Consider the following 13,941-nt stretch of genomic DNA (forward strand, 5'->3'; position numbering starts at 1 on the left):
ATTCACACCCCACAATCTTGTCACGCAATCCATAAAACATTTTATTTTATGTTCATATTACAACATACAAAAACAAACAAGTGTCACTGCAAAAAGATTGTTTTGGGGGACAAGAGTTTTACAAAAGATATAGAAAAAGTGAAAAAAGGTGAATATCAAAGCAATTTATTGTAGAAAAGAAGAAAAAAGGACCAAGGCACTGACAACTTAAAAGAAATAAGAAAGTTTCCTTATTTGAACACATTAACAAGGTGTATAAAAAGAGCATTTGATTGTGAAGGATTATGGTATGGTCTGCTTTTAAATAGCCCACCATAGAATACAGTACTTTGAACACTATGCTGAGAGAGAGGTAAACATCTGTGAGAGAAGGACAGTGCTGTGTGTCTGCAGTAGAAATGCGCGCATGCACACACACGTACTTGGAACATCTGTTGATCCTATGATCACGCGTAAATAATCACAGACACACACCCCAAAATGCATACTCCAGCAAAGAGATACCATGAAGAGAGGGAGGGAGAATGATCAGATAGGAAAATGGAGAGACTCAATGGAAGAAAAGTGCAACAGAAATAAAGCACAGGAGGAAAGCATAGGAGTTTCTCATGGCTGACATGGGGGGGGGTGCCATTAGACTTAAGCAACAAAATGTCATGCAGCGACTTGTTTGTTTGCAAGAAATAAAAAAATAAATTAATTAAAAGATGTGCCCTGGCCGAGTCTCTACACATCTCTTTCCATCCTTCTCTCCTGTGTGTGCGGTCAAGAGCTGCTCACATATTTCAGCGTAGGGAACAGAGGCAAGAAAAACCTTGAATCTGACTCAATCCTTTGCCATTGATGGATGGAGGGTGGGAAAGAGGAGTGGTCCAAACGTTGCTGCTTTTCCATCCCAAACTATTTTTCCTCACCTTTTCCTTCCCCCGAAAGTTCCCATTTACCCCCACATGTCTACCTCTACTACCCAGTTTCCCCCCCAGTCTTATGTCCCCCCCTCTTTGTCCTTTCTTCTCTTAGGCTCTCCTTCCCCTCACATCTTGCGGATGACCAGCACAGTAGTAAGAACTCCAGCGAGGAACACCCCCACGGTCTGCCAGGTGGGAGTGCCAAAGTAGGAACGGATTCCCTCCTAAGAATTAGGAAGAGACACCATTGTCTTCAACCATCACCACAATTTCAAAAAGACATCTGTAAAAAAACATGCCAATGTGGGGAAAGCACATCTACGGATTCCTTACCCAGCCACCCTGATCCCTAATCCAGTTGATCACATGATCTCGCAGGTAGTCTGTAGCCCAGCTGATAATGGTTCTGATGATGTCGGGGACCTTGGTCAACAGAGCCTAAGGAGAGAAAGACGATGCAGTCTTATTGCACAACGAAGAAGCCAACTCATCCCAAAACGTGTAAATTGCAGTTCCATTCCAAGCGCTGCGGTTTACAAAAGTGACTCTATTCCGACTGAGATGAGCCCTGTTTCCTTTGTCTAACAGAGGACAAGAGAGCGCGAGAATGATTGAGAGAGAAAGGAGAGCTAAATAAAATACTACCACTCTCCACCCTCACCTTGATGACCAGCCGACAGGCAAAGTAGAAAAGTGCCACCACCCTGCCCCAGTTGAACTTTCCATCAGAGAAGATCTCACGGGCCACTCTCATAAAAACATCATGGCTGGGCTGGAGTGCAGTATCATTTAACATACTGAAGGGGAAAACAAGAGATGCTCTGAGTATTGTACAAACTCCAGGGGTCAATTTAAGCAAAGAGCTGAGTCCCTTTCTAAGTCCTTGATTCAAGATACCTTTGGAGTTGTGTATTGCCATCCAGCTCATCTCCAATCTGCTGCAGGCACAGGGCCAGTTTCTTGTGGTTGGGGTCACACAGCTCACTCCCGCCCAACTGGGTCCGTGACACTGACAACTGAGTACTGCTATCAGCATGGCGAAGAACCCGCTCGTAGATGAAACTGCGAAGAGAGGGTCCCGGGTAAACAACTAGCTAGTATATTTTGATCCTTGTCTGATTAATCAGGCTGTAACAAACAATTAACTGGTACAGTAGGAAGAACAAGTATTTGATAACCTGCTAAATCTGCAGTGTTTCCTACTTACAAAGCATGTAGAGGTCTGCAATTTTTATCATAGGTACACTTCAACTGTGAGAGACGGAATTATTAAACAAAAATCCAGAAAATCACATTGTATGATTTTTAAGTAATTAATTTGCATTTTATTGCATGACATAAGTATTTGATACATCAGAAAAGCAGAACTTAATATTTGGTACAGAAACCTTTGATTTGCAATTACAGAGATCATACATTTCCTGTAGTTCTTGACCAGGTTTGCACACACTGCAGCAGGGATTTTGGCCCACTCCTCCACACAGACCTTCTCCAGATCCTTCAGGTTTCGGGGCTGTCGCTGGGAAATATGGACTTTCAGCTTCCTCCAAAGATTATCTATTGGGTTCAGGTCTGGAGACTGGCTAGGGCACTCCAGGACCTTGAGATGCTTCTTACGGAGCCACTTAGTTGCCCTGGCTCTGTGTTTTGGGTTGTTGTTATTCAGGAAGACCCAGCCACGACCCATCTTCAATGCTCTTACTAAGGGAAGGAGGTTGTTGGCCAAGATCTCACGATACATGGCCCCATCCATCCTCCCCTCAATATGGTGCAGTCATCATGTCCCCTTTGCAGAAAAGCATCCCCAAAGAATGATGTTTCCACCTCCATGCTTCACGGTTGGGATGGTGTTCTTGGGGTTGTACTCATCCTTCTTCTTCCTCCAAACAGGGTGAGTGGAGTTTAGACCAAAAAGCTCTATTTTTGTCTCATCAGCCCACATGACCTTCTCCCATTCCGTCTGGATCATCCAGATGGTCATTGGCAAACTTCAGACGGGCCTGGACATGCGCTGGCTTGAGCAGGGGGACCTTGCGTGCGCTGCAGGATTTTAATCCATGACGGCGTAGTGTGTTACTAATGGTTTTCTTTGAGACTGTGGTCCCAGCTCTCTTCAGGTCATTGACCAGGTCCTGCCGTGTAGTTCTGGGCTGATCCCTCACCTTCCTCATGATCATTGATGCCCCACGAGGTGAGATCTTGCATGGAGCCCCAGACTGAGGGTGATTGACCATCATCTTGAACTTCCATTTTCTGATAATTGCACCAACAGTTGTTGCCTTTTCACCAAGCTGCTTGCCTATTGTCCTGTAGCCCATCCCAGCCTTGAGCAGGTCTCCAATTTTATCCCTGATGTCCTTACACAGCTCTCTGGTCTTGGCCATTGTGGAGAGGTTGGAGTCTGTTTGATTGAGTGTGTGGACAGGTGTCTTTTATACAGGTAACGAGTTCAAACAGGTGCAGTTAATACAGGTAATGAGTGGAGAACAGGAGGGCTTCTTAAAGAAAAACTAAGAGGTCTGTGAGAGCCGGAATTCTTACTGGTTGTTAGGTGATCAAATATTTATGACATGCAATAAATGCAAATTAATTACTTAAAATCATACGTGATTTTTGTTTTAGATTCCGTCTCTCGCAGTTGAAGTGTACCTATGTCAGTAGAATGAAAATACACACCAGAACCATATACCTTGCAGATCTCTAAAAAGTCTGGTAAACAATATTTCCCTGTGGAAATTTTGTCTCAAATTTCGAGCGTCTGAAGGTCAAACCGCACAGACAACCGGTAATGCAAGTATCAATGAAAATTGATTCAACATTCTGGCTTGTAAGTAACATTTACACGATTTGGCACTCCAATGTTTCAGGCTATATCTACCAATTAAATTGTGTATTACAGCCTGATTAAATCAGACAAATGTGAATAAAGATCTAATTCAAGAGTAAACATGAAGGTATACTCACTCTGTCAGTAATGTTCTTCCCAGTTCTAGTACCTGATCAGTTCCATTACCTGAGAACACAAAGCAGCACTGGAGTCAGTACTACCAAGACATAAACCAAGGGCAGGTAGAGGCAATTTAAGACAATGCCTATGTGTGGGTAGTCTGGCAAATACTGAATTCTTGAAGTCCTGACTGAGTCACGTGGGTAGCGTCACCCAGGTGTGGGTAGCGTCAGCCAGGTATGGGTGTCTGTCATATCGAAACTGGGCAGTCAAATATATTATGTAATGGGCTAAACATGTTTGAAATGTGACACAAAGATATTCTTGAACAAGTAGCTACTGAAGTATGCATGTCTCATGACCAGTTCAGTGTGACATTAATTCATGTAAAACAGTTAAAACACCAGCTGGCTCATTTTCAGAAGTTGACTTGTCAGCTGACATTAGTAACAGCTGGACTGGTCCAAGATGTACTGCAGTTAGGCTAGCTGTCTATGATGTTTCTAGAATGACAACGATTAAGTATGAAGTACAAAGACTCAGACTGCCACATCTGGCCCTCCCACCCCTACAGGAGGGCATCTCCCACTCAGCCCAGTCCAAGCACTTATGTGTCCTAGCACCCTAATGGTGGAACCAGCTTCCCCCTGCCCATCTTCTGAAAACCAGTGAAACCCTACCCCTTTAAAGAGTATCTTAAATAATCGCACAGCCCCCCCCCCCCCCCCACTATAGAGGGAAAAATGTACTTTCCTATGATTGTGATATGTGGTTGTCCCACCTTGCCATCTTAAAATAAGTACACTAACTGTAAATCATTCTGGATGAGCTCGTCTGCAAAATTACTAAAATGCTAATTAAACACAGCTAGCTAGCACTCACATACTAATCTGACTAATCAGTCTGTAATACACAATTAATTGGTATATACAGCCTGAAACAAATGCCTGCAAAATCATGTAAATGTTCCTTTCCAGAATGTTGAATAACCTTTAATTTAAACTTACTATACCGATTGTCTGTGTGGTTTGTCCTTCACCTGCTTGAGATTTGAGACAAAATATCTCCAGGAAAGTGTTGTTTAACAAACTTTTTAGAGAGCTGGTAGGAAGTTTGCATACGCCTTAGCCAAATACATTTAAACTCTGTTTTTCACAATTCCTGACATGTAATCCTAGATTAAAATTCAATCTCTTAGGTCAGTTAGGATCACCACTATATTTTAAGAATGTGAAACGTCAGAATAATAGTACCGAGAATGGTTTATTTCAGTTTCTTTCTTTCATCACATTCCCAGTGAGTCACAAGTTTACATACACTCAATTAGTATTTGGTAGCATTGCTTTCAAATTGTTTAACTTGGGTCAAATGTTTTGGGTAGCCTTCCACAAGCTTCCCACAATAAGTAAAGTGAATTTTGTCCCATTCCTCCTGACAGAGCTGGTATAACAGAGTCAGGTTTGTAGGGCTCCTTGCTCACACACACTTTCAGTTCTGCCCACACATTTTCTATGGGATTGAGGTCAGGGCTTTGTGATGGCCACTCCAATACCTTGAATTTGTTGTCCTTAAGCCATTATGTCACAACTTTGGGAGTAGGCTTGTAAATTAGAACTTGTTCTCAACTTGCCTACCTAGTTAAATAAAGGTGAACAACAAAATAAATGCTTGGGGTCAATGTCAATTTGGAAGACCCATTTGCGACCAAGCTTTAACTTCCTGACTGATGGCTTGAGATGTTGCTTCAACATATCCACATCCTTTTCCTCTCTCATGATGCCATCTATTTTGGGAAGTGCACCAGTCCCTCCTGCAGCAAAGCACCCCCACACCAAGATGCTGCCACCCCCATGCTTCACGGTTGGGATGGTGTTCTTAAGCTTGCAAGCCTCCCCCTTTTTCCTCCAAACATAACGATGTTCATTATGGCCAAACAGTTCTATTTTTGTTTCATCAAACCAGAAGACAAAATTACAATCTTTGTCCCCATGTGCGGTTGCAAACCATAGTCTGGCTTTTTTTAATGGCGGTTTTGGAGCAGTGGCTTCTTCCTTGCTGAGCGGACTTCCAGGTTATGTCAATATAGTACTGGTTTTACTGTGGAAAAAGATACTTTTGTACCCGTTTCCTCCAGCATCTTCACAAGGTCCTTTGCTGTTGTTCTGAGATTGATTTGCACTTTTCACACCAAAGTACGTTAATCTCTAGGAGACAGAATGAGACGCCTTCCTGAACGTTATGACATCGGTGTGGTCCCATGGTGTTTATGCTTACGTACTATTGTTTGTACAGATAAACATGGTACCTTCAGAGGTGTTTGGAAATTGCTCCCAAAGCTGAACCAGACTTGTGGGGGTCTCCAATTGTTTTCTCTGAAGTCTTGGCTGATTTATTTTGATTTTCCCATAATGCCAAACAAAGAGGCACTGAGTTTGAAAGAAGACCTTAAAATACATCCACGGGTACACCGCCAATTGAATCAAATTTTGTCAATTAGCCTATCAGAAGCTTCTAAAGCCATGACATCATTGTTTGGAATTTTCCAAGCTGTTTAAAGGCACAGTCAACTTAGTGTATGTAAACTTCTGACCCACTGGAATTGTGATAGTGAATTAGAAGTGAAATAATCTGTCTGTAAACTATAGTTTGTTAACAAGAAATTTGTGGTGGTTGAAAAACAACTTTTAATGACTTCAACATAAGTGTATGTAAACTTCCGACTTCAACTGTATATGGTTCAGTACCAAGGTAAAGGTGGTTTTATATAGGATATTCGCTTTACTCGTCAATAGCTATTGAACCAAGCATTCCATGACAATTAAAATGTTCTAAATCAGATTTAGGATGGATAATAATCCAGAGCATTTTCTGTATGAATTTCAAATTCGGTTCAGATTACAATCTTCAAAAAGATGTAAGATTTACACACACAAAAGTTGTCGATTGCTCTCCATCCTCCCCTGATTAAGAATATAACGTTACAATACTCCATGTCATGGCATGCTTGGTTCAATAGCTATTGACGAGTGAAAACCGAATATCCAAAACAAATGTTTGGGCTGTATATGTAAATACCAATTAACTGTTTATCACATACAGGCTTACAAGCTAGCTTGATGAGAAAAGGAAACAAGTAAACTGTAACACTTTTCCCCCAGTTGAACAGCTAGAAAACAATAATGTAGCTTTCCTAGGTAGCTAGCTTACCCAGTCAGGTGTACGGGCATGTTTCAGAGATGGGATGGGTGTTATGTTAGCTCGTTGACTGGCTAGCTCGACGCGGCTAGGTCCAACCGACAACAAAAATCTATTATTTAACAAGTAAGCTAAATCGTGACAAATACTTTTCGTTCCGGCTCACGATAATTACGATATCAGTACCACGGTTCCGTGTCGATTGTGTTTATCATAGTCATGTCACTTACCTGAGTCGCCTCCTCCCGACAGCGCTGCCATCTTGTACTAAGATTACTTTGAGTCCGCGTCCGCCTGCAGTCATGTGACATATGTTTACAGTACCAGAGGAGTGGCTTCGTTTTGCTCGTTCACGAATTCCAGCTTGCAAGAGCACTATGTAGAAGGCCAATAATATTTATGAGTAGTCAATTTACAAAATACTTAAAATTACAGCAAGTTTAATTAGCAATGAATACAAATATTTTGACACAAATGGAATCCAACGTTCCGCTTCTGCCTTGCCCTTTCTTAAACGTCATATCCTGTCCTTTCTGACTTCTGTCCGTCACGCGCATGCTTAATTCTCTTTACGACTCGGCTGGCAAAGAGGGCGGACGCACAAGTACGTTCAGCAAAACAGCGTGGCGAAATGAATGTGCTTTTTTGATAGAAAAAAGTATCATGGCGTACAATAAATAGCCTCAGTTAAACGGAAAAGCATGCGATTGAAATTTCAAAGTAGACTGGGCCCTTAATTGTTTTATGGTTCCAGGCCCGGTGCTGTGTGGAGCGCGTTGTCGGAGATCCAGCTAGGACGTTTGCTAACTTGGCCTTTACAGCATTGGGCGTATGCTTCATCTAGTTTATAATCAAAGTATACTGATTTATGGCAGAGTTAATAACTAAAACATGTCATTGCTAGATAAATGTATGCTCGAGAAGCACAGTCCTCTTCAAGCGGAAATCTGGTTTCCGTGATCAAATTCGACAACATCCGGTTAAATCGGAGCGCGCCGAATACAAAATCTTAGCATTAAACATTCATAAAAATACAAGTGCATTACATCGTTTAAAAGACTTCTTGTTAATCCATCGTGTTGTCAGATTTCAAAAAGGCTTTACGGCAAAAGCATACCATGTGATTATTTTAGGACAGCGCCCCGCTTACAAAAGCATTAAACATTTTCCAACCAAGCAGAGGCGTCACTAAAGTCAGAAATGGCTTTAAAATAAATCACTTACCTTTTGAAGATGTTCCTCTTTTTGCAATCCCGAGGGTCCTAGCTACATAACAAATGGAACTTATGTTTGATAAAGTCCTTTATATCCCAATAAAGTCAGTTTAGTTGGTGCGCTTGATTCAGTAAGCCACCTGTTTCTTTTGTTCAAAATGCATACAAATGAATCCCAAAGGTTACCAATACACTTCGTCCAAACAGCGTTTCTAATCAATCCTCAGGTACCCTAATATGTAAATAAACGATACAATTTAAGACAGAATATTATGTTAATTACCGGAGATAGATAATGATGTGCACACCCTCACTGACGGGCGTGCCAAAATGGGAGCCACTTAGAAAAACTACAAATTCTAGCTAACTTTTTCAAAAAACAAGCCTGGAACTCTTTCTAAAGACTGACATCTACTGGAGGCCCTAGGAACTGCAATCTGGAAGGTATTCTTTTGATATTCCCATAGGCAGCCATTATGAGTGGTGAGCTCAAAAAAAAGAAGATATTCCCAGATGGATTCTCCTTGGGTTTTTGCCTGCTATATCAGTTGTGTTATACTCGGACATTATTTTAACAGTTTTGGAAACATCAGTGTTTTCTATCCAATTCTACCAATTATATGCATAATCCTAGCTTCTGGGCCTGAGTAACAGGCAGTTTACTTTGGGCACGACAGTGATCCGAAATACCAAATACTGCCACGGGCCCACGGGCCCAAGCCTATAGCCCATAGGTTAGTTTTTACGCTAGATTGGCTGGCTGGCTAAACTCAGCTGTCTACTTTCTCAACTTGTGGATTCCAAATGTCATGGACTTTATACGGCTATTGTTTTTGGCTACCTAGTTATTTTGCTCTGCTTTTGATTATAGCTAGCTCTGACTTTTCTTAACTTTCATTATGGTCAGCTTCATAGATTGTAAGTCTTGCTAGTGCATCCTGTCTGATCTACTGCTTCTCTAGTAGCGTCTATTTCAAAATGCACATAGATTTACCTGCACATGATGTTTTTCTCACGATGGTCTTCCTAGCCTATGAGGTTCTGACGACACTGCCTAATGGCAACACTGATGCAGTGTAACTTGAAGAAGGGTCTTTTCAGCTCCATGATGGAGTGACGTGTTACTTTGCGTAGATCAGTTTTTGACCTGGTGTTATGTATTTTCCCCACAGACGGAGAGGGCTTATCAGAAGCAGCCAACCATCTTCCAGAACAAGAAGCGTGTTCTGGTTGGTGAAGGTGGCAAGGAGAAGCTACCACAAGCGCTTTGGGCTAGGCTTCAAAACCCCAAGAGAGGTAACTTACCCAACGACCTAAACTATCCTAAAACTACAATTGTGCTCCTTATGGGCAGTATGATTAATTTGTTGAATTGTCTTTGGAATACAGCCTGGTCTCGTAGTCAATTAACTTGTATGGTTAACTGCTCTTTGCAAGCTGCAAATTGTTTTTCTCACGATGGTCTTCCAAGCCTGAGGCTCTGACGACACTGCCTAATGGCAACACTGATGCAGTTATAGGAGGGCTTTTGGCATCCATACTGAACAAAAATATAGATGTAACCTGTTGGTCCCATGTTTCATGAGTGGAAATAAAAGATCCCAGAAATGTTCCATATGCACAAAAAGCTTATTTCTAGAAAATGTTTAAACTTGTTTAAATCAAAGGATTTCTCCTTTGCCAAGATAATCCATCCACCCGTGGCATATCAAGAAGCTGATTAAACAGCATGATCATTACATAGGTGTACCTTGTGCTGTGCACAATTAAAGGCCACACTAAAATATGAAGTTTTGTCACACAATGCCACAGATGTCTCAAATTGAGGGAGCTTGCAATTGGCATGCTGACTGCAGGAATGTCCATCAGAGCTTTTGCAAGAAAATGGAATGTTAATTTCTCTACCATAAGCTGCCTCCAATTGTAGGGAATTTGGCAATACGTCTAACCATCCTCAACTGCAGACCACGTGTAACCATAGTCTGAGACCAGCCAGATTTGCAGAGAACCTAACATGTATTTTGTTTCTACAGGCTATTGATGGCATTTACATTGACAAGAAATGCCCCTTCACTGGAAATGTCTCCATCCGTGGTCGTATCCTCTCCGGTTAGTCTTTACATTTCCTTGCTGTTTATTGTTTTTGGTTTGGATGTAAAACAGTCAGCTTTTGTTCTCACTTTACTGCAAATGATGTTTTTCTCACGATGGTCTTCCAAGCCTTCTGGTTATGACGACAATGCCTTATGGCATTACTGATGCAACGACCCAAGCCCCCTGCTCACCCTATTCAACGGTCTACTCCTATCCCTAGATCAGTGCTTAGATGTATTCAAAAATTGACCACACATTGACCTGATTCTGCCTTTTCAGGCGTGGTGACCAAGATGAAGATGCAGAGGACCATCGTCATCAGACGTGACTACCTGCATTACATCCGCAAATAGACCCGCTTTGAGAAGAGGCACAAGAACATGTCGGTCCATCTCTCACCTGCCTTCAGGTAAGAGGATCTCTGTCATACTGTTGAGCCTTTTCAACCTCTCTTCCTTGCATGTGTTTTTTCTCGCCAGGCTGTATCCAATAATTGGCTGATTGTGCCTTTCCTACTGCAAGGATGGCTGTCACTCACTGTTGCACTAAAGTTGCAGTTCTATTAAATCAGATTTGATGTTGGCTGCAAATGATGTTTTTCTCACGATGGTCTTCCAAGCCTGAGGCTCTGACGACACTGCCTAATGGCAACACTGATGCAGTTATAGGAGGGCTTTTGGCATCCATACTGAACAAAAATATAGATGTAACCTGTTGGTCCCATGTTTCATGAGTGGAAATAAAAGATCCCAGAAATGTTCCATATGCACAAAAAGCTTATTTCTAGAAAATGTTTAAACTTGTTTAAATCAAAGGATTTCTCCTTTGCCAAGATAATCCATCCACCCGTGGCATATCAAGAAGCTGATTAAACAGCATGATCATTACATAGGTGTACCTTGTGCTGTGCACAATTAAAGGCCACACTAAAATATGAAGTTTTGTCACACAATGCCACAGATGTCTCAAATTGAGGGAGCTTGCAATTGGCATGCTGACTGCAGGAATGTCCATCAGAGCTTTTGCAAGAAAATGGAATGTTAATTTCTCTACCATAAGCTGCCTCCAATTGTAGGGAATTTGGCAATACGTCTAACCATCCTCAACTGCAGACCACGTGTAACCATAGTCTGAGACCAGCCAGATTTGCAGAGAACCTAACATGTATTTTGTTTCTACAGGCTATTGATGGCATTTACATTGACAAGAAATGCCCCTTCACTGGAAATGTCTCCATCCGTGGTCGTATCCTCTCCGGTTAGTCTTTACATTTCCTTGCTGTTTATTGTTTTTGGTTTGGATGTAAAACAGTCAGCTTTTGTTCTCACTTTACTGCAAATGATGTTTTTCTCACGATGGTCTTCCAAGCCTTCTGGTTATGACGACAATGCCTTATGGCATTACTGATGCAACGACCCAAGCCCCCTGCTCACCCTATTCAACGGTCTACTCCTATCCCTAGATCAGTGCTTAGATGTATTCAAAAATTGACCACACATTGACCTGATTCTGCCTTTTCAGGCGTGGTGACCAAGATGAAGATGCAGAGGACCATCGTCATCAGACGTGACTACCTGCATTACATCCGCAAATAGACCCGCTTTGAGAAGAGGCACAAGAACATGTCGGTCCATCTCTCACCTGCCTTCAGGTAAGAGGATCTCTGTCATACTGTTGAGCCTTTTCAACCTCTCTTCCTTGCATGTGTTTTTTCTCGCCAGGCTGTATCCAATAATTGGCTGATTGTGCCTTTCCTACTGCAAGGATGGCTGTCACTCACTGTTGCACTAAAGTTGCAGTTCTATTAAATCAGATTTGATGTTGGCTGCAAATGATGTTTTTCTCACGATGGTCTTCCAAGCCTGAGGCTCTGACGACACTGCCTAATGGCAACACTGATGCAGTTATAGGAGGGCTTTTGGCATCCATACTGAACAAAAATATAGATGTAACCTGTTGGTCCCATGTTTCATGAGTGGAAATAAAAGATCCCAGAAATGTTCCATATGCACAAAAAGCTTATTTCTAGAAAATGTTTAAACTTGTTTAAATCAAAGGATTTCTCCTTTGCCAAGATAATCCATCCACCCGTGGCATATCAAGAAGCTGATTAAACAGCATGATCATTACATAGGTGTACCTTGTGCTGTGCACAATTAAAGGCCACACTAAAATATGAAGTTTTGTCACACAATGCCACAGATGTCTCAAATTGAGGGAGCTTGCAATTGGCATGCTGACTGCAGGAATGTCCATCAGAGCTTTTGCAAGAAAATGGAATGTTAATTTCTCTACCATAAGCTGCCTCCAATTGTAGGGAATTTGGCAATACGTCTAACCATCCTCAACTGCAGACCACGTGTAACCATAGTCTGAGACCAGCCAGATTTGCAGAGAACCTAACATGTATTTTGTTTCTACAGGCTATTGATGGCATTTACATTGACAAGAAATGCCCCTTCACTGGAAATGTCTCCATCCGTGGTCGTATCCTCTCCGGTTAGTCTTTACATTTCCTTGCTGTTTATTGTTTTTGGTTTGGATGTAAAACAGTCAGCTTTTGTTCTCACTTTACTGCAAATGATGTTTTTCTCACGATGGTCTTCCAAGCCTTCTGGTTATGACGACAATGCCTTATGGCATTACTGATGCAACGACCCAAGCCCCCTGCTCACCCTATTCAACGGTCTACTCCTATCCCTAGATCAGTGCTTAGATGTATTCAAAAATTGACCACACATTGACCTGATTCTGCCTTTTCAGGCGTGGTGACCAAGATGAAGATGCAGAGGACCATCGTCATCAGACGTGACTACCTGCATTACATCCGCAAATAGACCCGCTTTGAGAAGAGGCACAAGAACATGTCGGTCCATCTCTCACCTGCCTTCAGGTAAGAGGATCTCTGTCATACTGTTGAGCCTTTTCAACCTCTCTTCCTTGCATGTGTTTTTTCTCGCCAGGCTGTATCCAATAATTGGCTGATTGTGCCTTTCCTACTGCAAGGATGGCTGTCACTCACTGTTGCACTAAAGTTGCAGTTCTATTAAATCAGATTTGATGTTGGCTGCAAATGATGTTTTTCTCACGATGGTCTTCCAAGCCTGAGGCTCTGACGACACTGCCTAATGGCAACACTGATGCAGTTATAGGAGGGCTTTTGGCATCCATACTGAACAAAAATATAGATGTAACCTGTTGGTCCCATGTTTCATGAGTGGAAATAAAAGATCCCAGAAATGTTCCATATGCACAAAAAGCTTATTTCTAGAAAATGTTTAAACTTGTTTAAATCAAAGGATTTCTCCTTTGCCAAGATAATCCATCCACCCGTGGCATATCAAGAAGCTGATTAAACAGCATGATCATTACATAGGTGTACCTTGTGCTGTGCACAATTAAAGGCCACACTAAAATATGAAGTTTTGTCACACAATGCCACAGATGTCTCAAATTGAGGGAGCTTGCAATTGGCATGCTGACTGCAGGAATGTCCATCAGAGCTTTTGCAAGAAAATGGAATGTTAATTTCTCTACCATAAGCTGCCTCCAATTGTAGGGAATTTGGCAATACGTCTAACCA

At 41.9% G+C, this 13,941-nt stretch overlaps 1 protein-coding gene, 8 non-coding genes and 1 pseudogene across 12 annotated transcripts; 9 read left to right on the forward strand and 1 right to left on the reverse strand.

The window, feature by feature from the left end:
- Window positions 1-134: 134 nt before the first annotated feature.
- LOC110486294 (apoptosis regulator BAX) lies at window positions 135-8,575 on the reverse strand. Of its 4 annotated transcripts, none has more exons than XM_036941010.1 (6): window positions 8,275-8,575; window positions 7,281-7,425; window positions 1,806-1,970; window positions 1,570-1,705; window positions 1,242-1,346; window positions 135-1,132 (listed from the first exon to the last, which is right to left on the reverse strand). In XM_036941010.1, exons 2-6 carry the CDS (start codon window positions 7,352-7,354, stop codon window positions 1,034-1,036), a joined length of 579 nt encoding a protein of 192 aa, XP_036796905.1. In that variant the 5' UTR covers window positions 7,355-7,425; window positions 8,275-8,575; the 3' UTR covers window positions 135-1,033. The 4 variants fall into 4 exon arrangements, with proteins under 4 accessions (XP_036796905.1, XP_021413449.1, XP_021413450.1 ...); XM_021557774.2 differs by lacking the exon at window positions 8,275-8,575 and adding an exon at window positions 3,873-3,921 and having other exon boundaries at window positions 7,281-7,566; XM_021557775.2 differs by lacking the exon at window positions 8,275-8,575 and having other exon boundaries at window positions 7,281-7,569.
- LOC118938071 lies at window positions 7,619-10,771 on the forward strand (annotated as a pseudogene).
- On the forward strand, window positions 9,260-9,343 carry LOC118938585. The gene has a single exon (XR_005035793.1). It is a non-coding gene; the product is annotated as a small nucleolar RNA SNORD35 (small nucleolar RNA).
- LOC118938600 lies at window positions 9,703-9,782 on the forward strand. Its single transcript, XR_005035808.1, has one exon. It is a non-coding gene; the product is annotated as a small nucleolar RNA SNORD35 (small nucleolar RNA).
- LOC118938575 lies at window positions 10,450-10,532 on the forward strand. Its single transcript, XR_005035783.1, has one exon. It is a non-coding gene; the product is annotated as a small nucleolar RNA SNORD35 (small nucleolar RNA).
- Window positions 10,772-10,942: 171 nt separating the features above from the next.
- Window positions 10,943-11,024, forward strand: LOC118938590. The gene has a single exon (XR_005035798.1). It is a non-coding gene; the product is annotated as a small nucleolar RNA SNORD35 (small nucleolar RNA).
- Window positions 11,025-11,691: 667 nt separating this feature from the next.
- LOC118938577 lies at window positions 11,692-11,774 on the forward strand. The gene has a single exon (XR_005035785.1). It is a non-coding gene; the product is annotated as a small nucleolar RNA SNORD35 (small nucleolar RNA).
- A 410-nt stretch (window positions 11,775-12,184) lies between these two features.
- Window positions 12,185-12,266, forward strand: LOC118938591. The gene has a single exon (XR_005035799.1). It is a non-coding gene; the product is annotated as a small nucleolar RNA SNORD35 (small nucleolar RNA).
- A 667-nt stretch (window positions 12,267-12,933) lies between these two features.
- LOC118938578 lies at window positions 12,934-13,016 on the forward strand. Its single transcript, XR_005035786.1, has one exon. It is a non-coding gene; the product is annotated as a small nucleolar RNA SNORD35 (small nucleolar RNA).
- Window positions 13,017-13,426: 410 nt separating this feature from the next.
- Window positions 13,427-13,508, forward strand: LOC118938592. Its single transcript, XR_005035800.1, has one exon. It is a non-coding gene; the product is annotated as a small nucleolar RNA SNORD35 (small nucleolar RNA).
- The last annotated feature ends 433 nt before the right edge of the window (window positions 13,509-13,941 follow it).

The sequence above is a fragment of the Oncorhynchus mykiss genome, chromosome 13, assembly GCF_013265735.2.
Source record: "Oncorhynchus mykiss isolate Arlee chromosome 13, USDA_OmykA_1.1, whole genome shotgun sequence".
Taxonomy (NCBI): domain Eukaryota; kingdom Metazoa; phylum Chordata; class Actinopteri; order Salmoniformes; family Salmonidae; genus Oncorhynchus; species Oncorhynchus mykiss.

Coding starts and splice junctions, on each gene's coding strand:
- LOC110486294 (XM_021557774.2), bottom strand. CDS start 7,311: ATGGCAGCGCTGTCGGGAGGAGGCGACTCAG. Junction 1,971..3,872: donor GGAAGAACATTACTGACAGA/GTGAGTATACCT, acceptor CTCTCTTCGCAG/TTTCATCTACGAGCGGGTTC. Junction 1,347..1,569: donor CCTGTCGGCTGGTCATCAAG/GTGAGGGTGGAG, acceptor TTCTCTCCTTAG/GCTCTGTTGACCAAGGTCCC.